This window comes from Dasypus novemcinctus, chromosome 13 (assembly GCF_030445035.2).
Source record: "Dasypus novemcinctus isolate mDasNov1 chromosome 13, mDasNov1.1.hap2, whole genome shotgun sequence".
Lineage (NCBI taxonomy): Eukaryota > Metazoa > Chordata > Mammalia > Cingulata > Dasypodidae > Dasypus > Dasypus novemcinctus.
The window spans coordinates 67454183-67470082 of NC_080685.1; the positions used below are offsets into that span (position 1 = coordinate 67454183).

The 15900-nt window shown below is 32.9% G+C and overlaps 1 protein-coding gene across 3 annotated transcripts in view; it reads right to left on the reverse strand.

The window, feature by feature from the left end:
- Positions 1-15900, reverse strand: part of TPR (translocated promoter region, nuclear basket protein) — a 72205-nt gene that overhangs the window by 39207 nt on the left and 17098 nt on the right. For all 3 annotated transcript variants that reach the window (XM_058274878.1, XM_004468436.4, XM_058274879.2), the window contains exons 15-30: positions 15397-15623; positions 14362-14525; positions 13686-13819; positions 13458-13606; positions 12165-12327; positions 10901-11035; positions 10257-10397; positions 9076-9241; positions 7993-8159; positions 6833-6985; positions 6303-6419; positions 3473-3676; positions 3189-3373; positions 2576-2723; positions 835-972; positions 604-735 (exon numbers count right to left, since the gene is read on the reverse strand). In XM_058274878.1, coding sequence (XP_058130861.1) covers positions 604-735; positions 835-972; positions 2576-2723; positions 3189-3373; positions 3473-3676; positions 6303-6419; positions 6833-6985; positions 7993-8159; positions 9076-9241; positions 10257-10397; positions 10901-11035; positions 12165-12327; positions 13458-13606; positions 13686-13819; positions 14362-14525; positions 15397-15623 — 2523 coding nt within the window. The remainder of the gene's footprint in view (positions 1-603; positions 736-834; positions 973-2575; positions 2724-3188; positions 3374-3472; positions 3677-6302; positions 6420-6832; positions 6986-7992; positions 8160-9075; positions 9242-10256; positions 10398-10900; positions 11036-12164; positions 12328-13457; positions 13607-13685; positions 13820-14361; positions 14526-15396; positions 15624-15900) is intronic.

The following is a 15900-nucleotide window of genomic DNA, read 5'->3' on the forward strand; positions in this document are numbered from 1 at the left end:
GTTTTCTAGTTTTATGAAACAAATGAGCTATAATCAAATGGCTAACATTCTAGAGCATTTTCTAGGCTCCAGATGCTGGGTGAACTGCTTTTCATTTATGAGTTAATTATGTACTCATTTTAGAAATGAGGAAAACGGGGGCTCAGAAGAGATTAAGAAATTCTCTCAGAGTCACGTAAGTACATGGCAAGGCAGATTTCAAACTAAGATTTATTTAAATACAGACCTGCAGTTTCTAACCACTAACTGTTCTCCAGCCCACCAAAAAAAAAAAAAAAAAAAAAAAAAATTCCAGTGAACAAGTCTTTTTAAAGTTCTTCAATAAACTACAGGAATCTATTTTTATGTATGAAAGCATTTGAGATAAAATGAAAGCCTAAACAAAATTAGAATATATACATGTGACTGAGAATTTTAATGTCCTTTGGGGAAATACTAAAACTTAGCTTAATATGTTGCATACATAGATATAACATTAGACCTTCACTGACAAACACAAAATTTTTCACTAGTTTTTTTCAAATATCTTTATTCCCTAAATTTTAGCTTATTGTTTAAAATCAACATATTCTCATGTTTTAGAATGGGTTTAATTGCATTTACCTGGTTACGTGCTTTCCAACGTTTGACATCCTCTTCTAATAACTTCTTTTCTGCCTGCAACATTCCACTTTTCTCACTCAGTTCAGCATTTGCTTCTTGTAATGGTAAAATATCTAACTCCAGTTTCCTCACCTGAAGAACAGTGCCAGTATTTTAACATCTAACATAAAAACACATTTATGATATTATTAAAAATAACAAGCCTCCATTCTTCATTAGTAAGTTACAAACCTTAGCTTGCATCTGCTGTAGATCCTGTTCTAACCTCTCCTTTTCTTCTCTCAGCATCTTATTGGTTTCCATAACTACGTTCATTGTTTCAGTTTTCTTCATCAGTTCTTCATGCTGGGCCATTGTTTTTGCAGTTACCTAAAGAGTTCAAATCTATACATCAACATTTAACAATGGGAAACTTAAATGAAGTTACCTTTTCCCATCAGCACATATACAACTAAGAAGACATTCTAACCCATCCCACAAGGTAGAAAAGGATTTAAAGTTTCAAATCTGAAATGTCTGAAAGTATACATGCTGACTTTTCTGTGGTACATGCTAATAACAAAGTGCTTAAAGAAATGCCAGAAATGATACTACAAATCTTAACAATAAATGACCAGTATTAATATTAGGTAAAAACATCACTCCAGACCTCTATTTATATATCTGCTCTATTCTTTTGCTACACTGAATTCATTAACAGTTCTGCAATGATTGCATTTTATTCTCCATTTCCCCCTGTTCCAAAATCCTTTTTCATTTCATTCTGTTGTTTCATCACTTTGGTATGCATAACTTTATTGAATATTAATTCAATAGCAACTCTTTTCTGTTCTCACTGGGTATTATCATCCATCGTTCACGTGTTTTTTTTCCCTCCCACCTTTTTAAAATCTGTTATATTTCATGGTGGCCATGCTATTATGCTCATGCTTGGGAAAACATTCTATCCTTTTTGACATAATGTAGGTCACTTCTCAACTCTTTTCCCACTGGAGAGCTGGTTTTCCCTCTGTACTTGTTTAAGAGCTAGGCATTTTCTCATATTATTTGCTTCCTATATACTAAAGAAACAGTAAAGGAAACTGAAGAGACTGAGATAATATGCAGTCTTTGTTAGATACCCTGATTTGGTCTCCTCCCCTCCCCCCACACCCGAGTGTTAATTCCACTAAATTGGAGAGCCTACTTATTATTTCCATGGGGAGATACATTTAAATAAGAATTGTTTTCTCAACAGGATGTAATTCTGGGAATTTTCAACTTCTGTTAGAAAACATAAACCCAATTATTCACTTTGCTGTGTTTCAATGGTCTCTATTAGTCATTTCAAATTACCTCTCAGTTAAAAAGAAAGATAAATTATTCAAATGATTAATTTCCTTCCCTTCAAATGTGGGGTATATTACTGTGTTTCTTCAGAAATAGGTCATTCAACAATAAGCTTTTGGGTGGTAGTGTGGATTAAGGAGTTGAGCTTGTATTGTGACCATTCATTCCACTACAGCATCTATTTTTCCTTTGTTAGTTTTGACTACTTTTTGGCTCCTTTGCTGAGGAAGAAATATTCTATAGCAAAATTTCAATCTACCAGTTTATCCTGGAATGATTATCCAGATGTATATGTATGAAGAACTATAGTAACAAATTATGGATAGCTGAAATTTACTGAATACTCACTACACATCAAACATGGTTATAATACTTCATATACTGTAATGAACTTAATCCTTACTATTACTTTCCCAATATTACAGATAAGCAAACTAAGGGGAGGGCACACAGTTAATGGTGCAAAGTTAGAATCTGAAACCAAGCATTCTGGACATAGAACCTTCAGTCTTAATCATTGTTCTAAAAATGTTAAATAAATTTAAGAAGAAAATTTAATTCAAATTAAACATTATTTTATTAGAAACTGAAACATCTTCTCTTTCAATTTAGCAAACACTTTCTTAAAGTTTAGCATGCATACCTGGACTTTTTCCCTTTCAGCATTTAGACTATCCTGCAGTTCTTGCAGCTCCCTTTCTAAAAGTTCGACCCTTTGTCGATAACGCAGACTCTCAACCTGAGCCACTTCAAACCTAGTTTCAGCAATTTCTTTTTCTCGTCGTATAAACCTACAAGAATATATATATAAACTTTTCTTTAAATAAAAAATGCCAACAATGTAAAATTTCAAAACTTGGAAAATTTTTAATAGGAAAAAACCGCTTTAATGACTATTTTCACATGTAATATTTACTAACGATAAATAATAATTGGAGATAAATTTTTATTTTTTATTATAGATGATACCCTTAAAACAATATATCTTTAAAATGATCAGAAAAGCATTTGGGTTGTCAAAGGGCACCCACTCAAGTTCTTACATAAAGATTCAATTTCAAGTCATTTGTTTAAACTGGCATGTAGAAAATGTTAAAACTACTAAACTGGGTAATAGGTTTATTGACCAATAAGAAACAGAATGAGTTTTATATCTAAATAGTATATACCCTCTTCTCTATTTTGCACATTTGTACTTTCATTTCATAGCTGTAAACATTCACAGAAATAAGGAATTAAGAATATATTTGATTTACCTGAGAATTTCTAAAATTTGTTCTTGAGATTTTCCTTCTTCATTTAGAGATACATTCAATGGACCTTGTACACCTTCCTTCATTGAGGCAACTACCTTGTCACTTAACTTTTCAATCTGATCATGAAGTAATCTGTTTTGTTTCTCTAGATCTTCACAGCGAGACACACACTTAGAAACTTCATCCTGTAAGCCAAGAATCGATCATAATAGATTTTCCAATGTCCATTTAAAAACCAAACCTTTCAATTAACCAGAACATTCTATTATGATTTATAATAATACCTTTAACATTCTCTCTCTCTCTTCCCAAGATGCTTTACACTCCAACAACTGTGATTCTGCTTTCTGGGTTGTTTCTTCCAAATGCTGACGAACTGATGCCATCTTTGAAAACTGTTCCTTGGAAGCCTGTAGAGCTTCAACATCAGCAGCATGTAGCATCAATTCTCTTTCATACTTATTCTGAGCTTCCACAGCTATTTTGGCCTGCAAAAAATTATTCCCCCATAGTCACAAAAGATCAGAAGTCTATAAAGCTAGTCAATCCTTTTCAAGAATAAATGATACACTTTGCAGTACTTAAAATAAATAAAAACTTGAGACAATCTAAATGTACCAAAATAGGGGAATAATTAAAAGTTGTGCCAGTCCACTTAATGGAATGTTAAAGAACAGTTCAAGACAAAATTTATGAAGACAATGTAGCAATATGAAACAACAAACTTTATGAAATAAAAAGCTATGCTTTTAAAATCTTTTTTAAAGATTATTATTTTTATTTACTTATTTCTCCCTACCTCATTGTTTGCATTTGCTGTCTTCTTTTTAGGAGGCACTGGGAACCAAACCCGGTGCCTCCCATGTGGGAGGGAGACGCCTAACCTCTTGACCAACCTCTGCTCCCAAAAACAGCTATGTTAAAATACATGCAAGCAGAGAAAATGAACCCACCAAACTAAAAAAACATTTAAACAAACTAAAATGCATCTGGAGCTGAAAGAACTAATCAAACAAAGTATCTGCTAGAAACTAAGTCAGAGAAAGTGTCTAAGTACAAAAAAGCTAGCTATCCACTGCTATATAAAACAGTCAATCTTCAGAAGATTCTAAAGTCAGTACACTTATTATCTGCAATGTTCAATTTGCAACGAATAATTACCAGAAATTCAAAAAGAATCATGAAAGATGAGAATAGGTATCACATGCTCTGGAATGGGACGTTTCAACATAATAATGATGGCAATTTTCAATACATTAATCTCTAGCATTAATGTAATTCTAAGTAAGATCTCAAATGCATCTTTTTAGAGAAATTTCAAATCAATTCTAAAATTCATACTATAGTAGGAACTTCCGGATAAAGATGGTAGATTCAATACACGTATCCAATTTTACCCTGTCCCAAAGCCCACTAAAATGAAAGAAAGCAGACTTTAAACATTATAATATTTGGAGAGTTGACAAAAGTATACACACATGTAATGAATACTCTAATAAAAATAAAAACAATGTCATCACTCAAGAAAGATCCCGCATACTCATACATGTTCTTAACAAAAACTTTTTTTTGGTAACAATAATGTTTTATTTTTGGGAAGTTGTAGATTATAGAAAAGTTTCATCAAAAGTATGTAATGTATACGGAAGCACATGTGGCTCAGGCAATTGGGCTCCTGTGTACCATATGGGAGGTCCAGGGTTTGATGTTCAGGGTCTCCTAGTGGAAAGCAAGCTGGCCATTGTGGTGAGCTGGCCCACGTGGAGTGCTGGACCAAGCAGGAGTGCTGGCGCAGCAAGATGACACAACAAAAAGAGACAAAGAGGAGAGATAATAAGAGACACAGCGGATCAGGGAGCTGAGATGGTGTAAAAGAATGATCATCCCTCTCCAATTCCAGAAGGTCCCAGGCTCGGTTCCCAGAGCTGCCTAATGAGAATACAAGCAGACACAGAAGAACACACAGCAAATGGACAGAGAGAGCAGACAATGGAGGGGTGTGTGGGAATAAATAATAAAATAAAAAAGTATGTAATATAAAAAATACATTAATTCCTTTGTTAAATACAAATATTCAGTGAAATAAAAGAATCAATTGCCAAAGAAAAATACATGCATATACGCACTCAAAAACTTAAAGAGAACAAAGGAAAATGAAAATCATTTATTTGGATATTGAATTATGGATGTATTCACTGACCTCAATTTCCATTGTTATGTTGTTTGGCAATAAGCTAAAGGTAATTCATTTTTGTCTAACTTAGTTTTGAAACATTTTCCCTGAATTTTATTTTGAAAATACTATATACATGTTAAATACATGTAAACAATAAAGAAGAGTAATTAAATGAGTAGCCATTAACCTACAATACAACTTGAAAATTACACATGTTCCTTTTCTATCCTACCATTTCAACAACCATCACTCTACTGAAACGCACTGTTTCCTTGCCCACAAAAAAATAATTTTTATCACAAAAGGGTACGTATGTATGTGTGCATGTTTGTATATGTACTTACAATGAAGTTTTGCTTTTTTGAAGCTTTTTAATATGCGGTGTAGCACCTTTCTGGGCCTTAATCTGTCAGTAAACATAAAATTGAGTGTTGTGGAGAGCTATTTCCTTTCCTCTTTAAGAACATTTCACTGTGAAAATATCCCACAATTTTAGCTTTTGATACAGTGAGGTTAGAAAATCTGTGTAAGCTCCAGCAGTGCATTAAAAACAATGTCCTCACAAGAGTTACTTGTTTTGCTGAGGGAAAAAAAACCTGACTACATTGTCTATAACAGTTTAACAACCAGAACAAGCTAAAAATAACTTCAAGAGTTTTCGCAAATGAGGGCAAGTACACATTTAGTTTCCTACTCCCGTTTTTATATTTCTTCCCATTTGTCAAGACTGCCTTATTAATGGACACTGTACTGTTGACTTCTTGCCTTTACCAATTCCTTTTAACATATTTTAGGACAAGTTTCATCCAAGTAAGTAGAAACAATCTTACATTTTCTCAAGGTCCACCAGTCCCCAAAATGCATTAATGTACTCCAAGAATCATTCTTTAGGCTCAAAGTTCATTTCGTAATAATTGGTTCTGAGAGCAATTACTTACTTGTTCCTGACAGTCACGTCTGGCTTGCTGTTCATTACTCAAAGCTGTGCTTGCTCTCTGAAGAGCTTCCTGTACTTCATTCTGAACACAGGAAAGTGTTTTCTTTAATTCAGATAACTAAGAAGGAAGAACATTAAAACCAGAGTTAAATGTCATCTTAATTTTAAAAAATTGATGATAAAGTCCAATTCAGAGGACTGTTAACTAAATTTAAAATAGTTATAACCTGACATAATCCTGTACAAATTTTACAGCTTTATAACCATTTAACCATTCCTAGAAATATTTGCAAAAAAAAAACATCTTAGACAGAGGCTTCTAAAAAGATGCATTGGATCCCTACTACTGTAGTCAAAAATTTCAAAAGGAATCTATACAGAACAGAGTAAAACATAAAACTAAAATTGCTGGTCATGTGTTCAATGAACATCTATTGAGATCAACTTAACATTAACTAATAATAAGTTAGTTAAAAGAAGTAAAATCCTTGCAGAGAGAAAAAGACTAATATGGCTAGTAATGTAATTTACCTGTTGTTCCATGCTCTCTATGGCTTTTCTCTTGTCATCCTGAAGTTCTTGTTTTTCCTTCTCTACTTCCATCAACTTCTTTTCCAACTGTGTCTGAAACTCAGCTGACTCTTTTAAACGAACTTCAATGTTCTTACGTACTTCTTCTGTTACCTTCACCATCAGAACAACAGGATACAAAAATTGTACACATTTAAAATTACACAATTACTTCTTCCAAATCTAAACTAGAAAAGTGATACTAAAATTAACATTTGCCTTATATTAACAACAAAAGAGCAAAAAAACCACCAAATGTTGATCAGTGGGTTTGAAAAGCAAAGATACCATTCAAAATTACAAAAAATATTTGCCTCCCACTGGTCATTTTTTTTCTTGGAGTTAAATTTCCAACATTTCAATTTTCCCTTAGTCCACACATTCACTTGCCAAATAGATCTATTTTACCACCGAAAGTTATTTTCCTCACTTCTTGATTTTCACCGATGGCAACAGCAAAAGAATATTTTAAATTTGTGACCCCAGACTATTGCTAGATTCTCCAAAATGAACTTCACATCCTCTAATCTACACATTAATCTTTCTAAATAAATTCAATTCTGGTTATGACATGTTAAATATACCAATGGCTCTTAAAAATCCTAAGGAATATTATTTAACAGGACAATCAAAAACACCCACCTTGGATTAAATCAACTACTTTTTAAACTGTATTCCTGACTATTTCATTTCACAAATCCCACACACTAGTCAAACTACCATCACCTAAAGCCTTCCCACTCTGAGGATTCCTACTACATGGAATACCTTTCTAACTATTAATGGCTATTCAAATAATTCCTTCATTCAAGGGTCTGCACAAAGGCCATCTCTCTTGTGAAGCCATCCATACCCAGGGAACAAATAACCTTAACTATCACTCAATAGCCTCAAAATTTGATCTGTACCTGTCTACAGCAATTACATCCTTACCCTGGCCCTACTTAATGAACTTTGTGCATTTTGTTTTTTCTAGTTATTTTAGACTCGAACATAACAGGTAGGTATGAGCAATGATATCAGTCCAATTCATTCTTCCCACAGAGCCTTACACATAGCAGACTTCTAATTTTTTTAAAAAGTTAACACATGCCTCCAAATTGGATTCGGAATTGTAATACCTGTTTTTCCTTGTTGAGGGATTCTTCTAAACTAGTAACCATTGCACGATATTGTTCCACATTACTGGTACTTGTCTTAAGTCTCTCCTTCAAGTCATTCACTTGCTCTTCAGTCTGCCTTAGCTGACTCAGAAGATCATCCACATCTTCTCTGTCACTAGGCTGACCTGAAAGATGCAACAGCTCTACTAAGATGAGCATTTTTAATGATACCAGACACAGTTATCAAAGAGTTTGTAAATCAACATTAAGGTCCAAATATAGAAGTACTCAACCATCTAGAAAGTATGGTTAAATTCATGAACACCAAACTAAAAACTAATTGTATATTTATATTACTTCTACAAAGAGATTCAAATATTTGAAATCTGTTGCTACCACAATTAGGGTAAGAATACTTAAAAGAGAATAACATCAAATATTTCTACTAAATTGACATAACTACTTAAAGGACTATTGAACATTAGATATCTTTTACATGTAAATATGTATGTGTGCACATATATATACACACACACATTTAGTATGTATTTAACTTTCCTTCTAGTAAGAAAACTATGTAGGAACACTTATCTGGACACAAAGGTTTTGAATTTTAAATGGCTGTTCTGTACTCAAGAAGGGAAACAAAATCTAATGAAACAAATCATTTACTTTAAGCTATCAATAAGCAAAAATTAGGAATACTGCTCTAAAAGATACAAAGCAAACCAGTTATTTCTCTAAGTTAATCATATCGTTACAGATTCAATAAGTAATCTTATCTCAAAAAAGGAAATGATTAAAAATTTAAATACAAGCCCTTCTCAAAAAATTTTTAAAGTATCATTAAATGGTTTCAACAATTGGCAATCTAGGAGCATACCTTGGTAAAATGCCATGCCAAACTATTTTGAATCTTCTGGGGACGCTCAAAAAATTCTGCAGATTAATTTAAGCCTAAAACTGAGCTTTACAATACAAAGAGTTAAAAGTGGGTTTTTTTTCCTTCATTAGCATCTACAAAGAATAAGGCTATTTATATGAAATATTATAAACCTAAAGTACTTATTTAATACTATTATCAGTCTCCTCATTATTTACCTCTGCCAGATCTCTGTGAGGACTGAGAAGCAAGTTGGACTTCCATATTACTGAGATGCTGTTTCAATGTAGCAATTTCCTTTTGAGCATTTTTAAACAGTTCTTTTGTGTTAAGATGAAGATTTGTCTCAGCATCCAATTGTCTCTTTGTATCTAAAAGTTGAACCTATTAAAAGAAATATATTTATCTATATATTAACTCTACAAATACTATTCTAAGTTCCTAAGTAACTAGAGGCACCAATTTTACCTTATAGGCCCTTAAAACTAGCCACGATGGAGTAATAGGAATCAGATCTATCCTTTAGCTAAAACCACTAAAAAGTCCAGACAAAACACATGAAACAATAATTTTCAAGACACTGGACATCAGAGATTGAAGAACAGTGATTCCTGAGATGTGAAAGAGGAGGCAAGTCCCATAAACTGTCCTAGCTTACTAACTTGCTTTCCAGGCTGTGGCAGACAAGGGAACTGAGGAAAAGCCCAGCAAATTCTTTGAGTTGAAAGAATTCAGGGAGTTGAAGAGTTCAGGGAGACTAATAAAGCATAAGTTCAGAAGATAGAATACCAGAGAGGAGAGAATTGTACAGATAGAAAACCTTGGAGATCTGCAGAGGGTCCCTCTTAGATGCTCAGCAGAATACTAATCACTTCATGCATGTGAGAAGACTACCCCAAAGGGGAAACAACCATCCAAAGGGATTAGAGTGAAAAATGCCTGGCGCTCACAGAGTCAGGAACAGTTCCTATTCCTAGCAGACAGTCTGGAAAAACTCATAATTCATGGTACATTTGGGTATTGTACTCAGGAAAGTGTTGCCTCAGTAGTAAGGATTAGTTAGTCCTAGATAGAATGATGCTCCAGGCCCATGTAATAAACTATAAAAAGTAGGCCTTGAAAGAACCAAACAACTTCCAAGTAATTTCACTGAATCCCTGAACAAAATTTAAAAAGATTTATAGAAATATGAAAATACCCAGGACTAAGACAGGGTAAAATATACAATATATACAGCTAATAAAAAATTACTAGGCAAAAAAGAGGCAGGAAAAGGTTATAATTTAAAGCATTTTCTTCAAAACCATGCTTCATCTTGAGATGACAATGTGTCTACAAACCAGATTAATTACTGAACATAAATTAATTACAGAAATCCAATAGACTCTGATAGACTCACATCTAAATTTCTAGTAAGTGTATGCCTCTGTTCAACCTCATTTTCCAGCTTCTTCTTCAGATGAGATATCTCATTTTCCAATTTTTCTATCTGGTTACTAAGCCTTTGTTTGGTTTCTGTTTCTGATCGCTCTAGTATTCCCTAAGTAAAGAAGAGATTTTTGGTTACTCTTACGTAAAAAAAGACCAAAAAAAAAAAGCTACAAGGTGATTATTACCTACTTCAACCTGTAGAAGCTAAAGGTGAGAATATTTACCAGAATGTATTTTGACATTTTCCATATTAAAACATCTACATGATAGGGAAAAAACAAATTATATATTATCATTCAGACTTTCTGAAGTTTTTTTAAAAAAAGATAAAAACTAAGATATTGTATAATATAATGTGGTAGTTAAGCTACACAGGACACTAATCATACACCTGAGGCTCAAAACTGCCAATTGCATGGCTTCAATCAGTTCTTCTTCAATGTCTTATTTAAAATATTGAAATGTCTCGATGAACAAAAAAATTCAAACATTCGTAAAGTGATGACAAATGACATCTAAATTTTCTAATTAAAAAAATTCAGAGAATACAGTAATAAAAATATTTAAACTTAATATTTAAACTTTTTCCACATACGGTTTTTATTAAGTTACCTGAATTGTTTGTAGATTAGTTAGCAGCAAGTTTTGTCCCCTCTGTTCAGCTAACAAAGACTCTCTCTGCTGAGAAAGACGGACTTCTGACAATTTAAGCATTTCCTTTTCCTTCTTCAAATTTTCTGCTCTTACCTTGAGGCAAATACCAGTAAAAGAAATAATGGAGAACACTGTGTCAAATGTAGTAATAAAATTTAAAAATTAAAATACTTTGAGTACTTCACATTTCTTAGTACTAACGATACTATATCTTATCCTATAAGGAAAAATAACACCCAGATTCATGTGTTGAAATATGAAGCAAAAATTACTGGCAATATTAATATATCAAAGGAAAAATTTTTCAATTACTACATTATTTCTTTGCTCTAACAAACCAGCCTTTAAAACTAAAGTCTAAAGTGCCACAGTGAAAAAAAAATTGCATCACCTTGCTATAGTCTAATCATACCTGCATACTACTATATTAAGCAAGTTTTAATATTCAAGGCTGGTTTCTAAGTACTTGTTTAAGAGTTCTAACTGGCCCATTTATACTATGAGTCTCAGGTTATCTGGGAGAGTGCTTTGAAAAATGATACCTTCAAATTATTCATATTCGCACATGATGAATTATACAAATTTAATCAAAAACCTTACTCCACCAGTTTGAACAAGTGCTGCTGCCCACTCCCCACAATGGAGTGGGAGTATGATTTTAAAAAATGAAAGAATATAGCCAAAAGAATTAGGAAATTTGGGTTAAAGTCCCAACCAGTATATCCCTTCATGACTGCCCAAATATGGGAAACTTACAGAGCCTTTAAGTCTCAGATAAAATGGGGGACAAGCATATCTAGCTCACAGGTAATGATGAAAAAAAGATGTTAAGAATAACTTTATTTCAAAGATTAGTTTATACTCAAGTTGAAATTCAGGAATACAAACAATTCAATGCTAAATATAATTTTTTAATATTCTTTCATTAGAGATGAGCAAAAACAAATATTCAATTTGCCTCTGCTATAACAGGGAAAAACTAACAAATTCACTTTGAAATAGAAGACTTGTAAGAAAATCTTGGGTTTAGCAGGGAAAGAAACTTCTTTTCCTCTTCAACTTTAATACGAACATTTGCCCTGAAGATACAAATTAGCTATCTGAAAACTATATAATAAAAATTGCAATTTCTCATATCCATGTCATACCAATCAGTTAAATAAAAGTAATAACTGAAAAAGGAATGTCAGAAGCAATTTATAATGAGGGAAATTGGTCTCACTTCTGCAACAGCTAGTTTTTCATTTGCTCCTCTGAAATCTTGAGTCATAGTATTGATGATCTGTTCCTGTTTTTGAGTTGTCGCAGTGAGTTTTTGATTTCGCTCATGAAGGGATGTTATTTCACGACGATATCCTTCAACATTATCTTGTAGCATTTCATAACTTGCATGAAAAAAAAATTTTATAAACAGCTGAAATACTATATCTTTGTTTAGTTCCTTGAAGAGTTTCACAATCGCAGTTATTCAATCTTAAGTGATTACTAATATGAAAAAGTGGCTTCCATGATCATGCAAAATCTTTCATCTTTTTTCTAAATCTCATATTTAACAGTTAAATTCAAGTTCTAAATAAGCAAGTATTTCATGCTGAATAACATTTTTAATCTTACTCATTAAAATTTTTAATCCTATTCAAAATGCCAATACTATCATCAAATACTAATTTTCATTTGCAAAGTTGATACACTAGCCACCCAACATAAGGCAGAATGCAATTTAAAATATTTATGCATGTTTGGTGATAGGTTTTTGGCAATCCATTTGTCCTCTATAATCCTTCATCTTATTTTCTTTGTACTGGAAAGCTCAGAAATGGCTGGATGGAGCTATCAATGTAGGGGGAAAAAAGGTGCTTTTGATTTGGAGGTGCTGAACTGCTAGTGGTATAGGGATAAATGCCTGATACATTCTTATAAAAATAAAGTTTTACCATGTGTATAGAAATAAATTTTAACTTGTTAAACTAGCAAGTATTCAATGGCTCTAATAACAAATATTCATGGAATGAAATTTACTATTGCTTTCTTATTAACCAATAAAGTGAATTTTCACAAAATTAATTATCCAAACCACTCCCCTTTTCTTCTACCTAAATTTGAAGACTGAATGAAATTTGCTCATCTTTTTCTTATCCTCTATTGCACTTATCCAACAATTAAGTCCTGAGGGAAAAGTCAGTCCCCTTAAAACTGAGGAAAGAAAACAAGCAACATTCCTCACATGAATCTCAAATTATTAAATAAATACTTAGCCCCCTTAGTACTGCCCAGAATTATTAACTAGTATTGAAAGACAAATCTCTGAAGCTTCTCATCCTGCAACACGATTCACAAAAAGCTAACACTACTGCAAATTAACCCTCGTAATTGATTCTTGGACCTTGTGACTTTCTGTTAGAAAGTATTAAATCAATGATTTTTCCCCATCCACAAATTTTATAACTTAAAAAACCAACTTCACACTGAATTATAATATTTAAAACTTATTATTTTGAACAAAAAAAAAATGTACCGTTTAGAAGCAAAATCTAGCTGAGTAGAAATTTTGGTGTTTTGTGATCGCAAATCTGTAACTTGCTCCTGAAGTTTCTCAAGCTGCTCGTTTTGTATCTTTTCATTATCTGTCTTTTCTTTTTTGTAGTTCTCAAAAATTTCCTGCAACTAAATATTTGCAGAAATTAAAAGATGATACTCTGCATTCTCTATGAACCTAACCCAAAGATGATAGTATGACCTTTACCTGTTTAAGGGCAGCCTTAGCTTCAATAGCCTCTGTTGACTCAATAGCAGGTACTGGAGCAGGAGTAGAAACAGTCTGCAATGTACTTGAACGTTTTGGAGTTGACACAAGAGAAATATCATCTAAACTGGAAGCTTCAGAAAAGTAAAAAGACCAAAAAATGCTTTGTTGGCTTTTGTAGATCAGCTTCAATATTTCTTTGCAAATATATCATTGCCAAAATAAAAAAAATAAGTTATTTAAATGAAATCAAGATTGCTGGGATTATAAAACAAGGAATCTAAACAACCTTTGTCTTTTTTTTAGGAGGTACTTGGGATTGAACTTTCTACATGGGAGGTAGGTGCACAACAGAGCTACAACTGCTCCCCTACTGTCTTTTGATTAAAGGTTATTTAATATTTATAGATGAAATGTTAAAACAAAACATAACCAAATAAATGCTGTAATTTACTAATTCTAAGGTGCATATTTTTCAACATTGGTATTTCCTCCTTCTTGAAGATATATAACAATGTAGCTTAAAATTGATGAAACCTACGTTCAATGAAATATAGTAGTCAAATTTGAAGCACTAGAGTGAATATTACCTTTGAAGAAATTCCATTCCCTAAATGTTATGTAGAAATATTTCTCTAAAACACTTAGAAACTTTCAAGGTAACATAAAAGCATACCTTGTAATGGAATGGCAACCCCTGTTGTTTGTGACAATAAAATACGGTACATATCACGCTGGCGAGCTATGGAATCAACAAGTTGCATTTGATGCTGTCGTGACTCTCGGAGTTGTTCCAATTCAGCAAGGGAGCTCTCAAGTTTGACCTGAAGCTCAGTGATTCTGTTGGAAAAGAAATCAGTCTATTTCACAGGATTGAGATTAAGAGTCAGGCAATTATAATTTCCACCATAACTTAACTAAATGTCTTTATCATCTATCATTAACATACTATTTTCTTCTTATACTTCCTTTTTTCTTTTATTCATATTTAAAAAACCAATTTTTAAACCTCCACCATACAGGTCTCAGATAGTCATCAATGCCATCTGAAAAATCTGTTTCCAAAACCAAAGTCAATTCCACTCAGTTCAAACTCCAATCTTCTTGCCATTCCTTCCTGTCTAGCACCAAGCAACATATTTTTTAAAGGAGGTACCAGGGATTGAACCCAGGACCAAGTACATGGAAAAGGGGTGCTCAACCACAGAACTACATCTGCTCCCAACGAGGATTGTTTTTTTCATTTGTTTATTTGTTTTTAGGAGGTCTTAGGGATTGAACCTGGGATCCCGTATGCAGGAATCAGGTGTTCAACCACTTGAGCTAAATCTGCTCCCCAGTGCAACTTTTTTTTAAACAACTCTACTCTGCTTGGATAAGTCTTACATATCCTTCACTACTCACTCAACTCAGTTCTTCTTCACGAAGCCTGGTATGTTCCCTGAAATCTAAGATAGGCTGTTCTCCACCTCTATGCTCCTAGAGATAAGCTTTTTTCTAACACAGTACTAAACACATTATACTAGAATTAACTATTTACTTGTTCATCTTACCCATAAACTGAAGTGTCTGATAATAGCGTTTTTTTGGTATGGCTGCTCGATTTCTTTCTTCCCTAGTCACTATATCCTTAGTTTCCAGCACTGTTAGGAGTATGTACCAAGTATTCAATGAATGCTTGCCGAACAAACTGAGGTAGTCAACTACTTACGTGGATGAAGTCGTTTCTTGTTCTTCTCTTTCTCTAGTTTCCCCGAGTTCCCTAAGAGCTACTAAGAGACGCTGATTTTGCTGCTGAAGTTCTTCAATATTTCTGTAAGATACTAGATGCTGTGATATTACTTCAGATGAACTACTTATATCAGCAGAACTTACTTCCTCATCACGAATCACATGGTTACCCCTTGCCTCTTCAAGTTCCATCAAAAGCACTCTAATCTAAAAATGAATAAAATAAGGTTTTAATAAGTTATAAGATAGTACTGGCTTCGATCCTAGAAATATTTAGAAGAATATGGAAATATTAGTTATGAAACCTCAACCTGTACTAATTTAAATTGTTACCTTAAAACACGAAGTATCCAAAAGTATTAAAAAAAATAAAAAATCCATAAGCATCAAGTTTTATCACTTTACATATTAAGATCTAAACAATCAAAAGAAAACTTTAATGAAATAAAGTTTTAATTTCCATAAAGTGTATTACGAAAGTTGT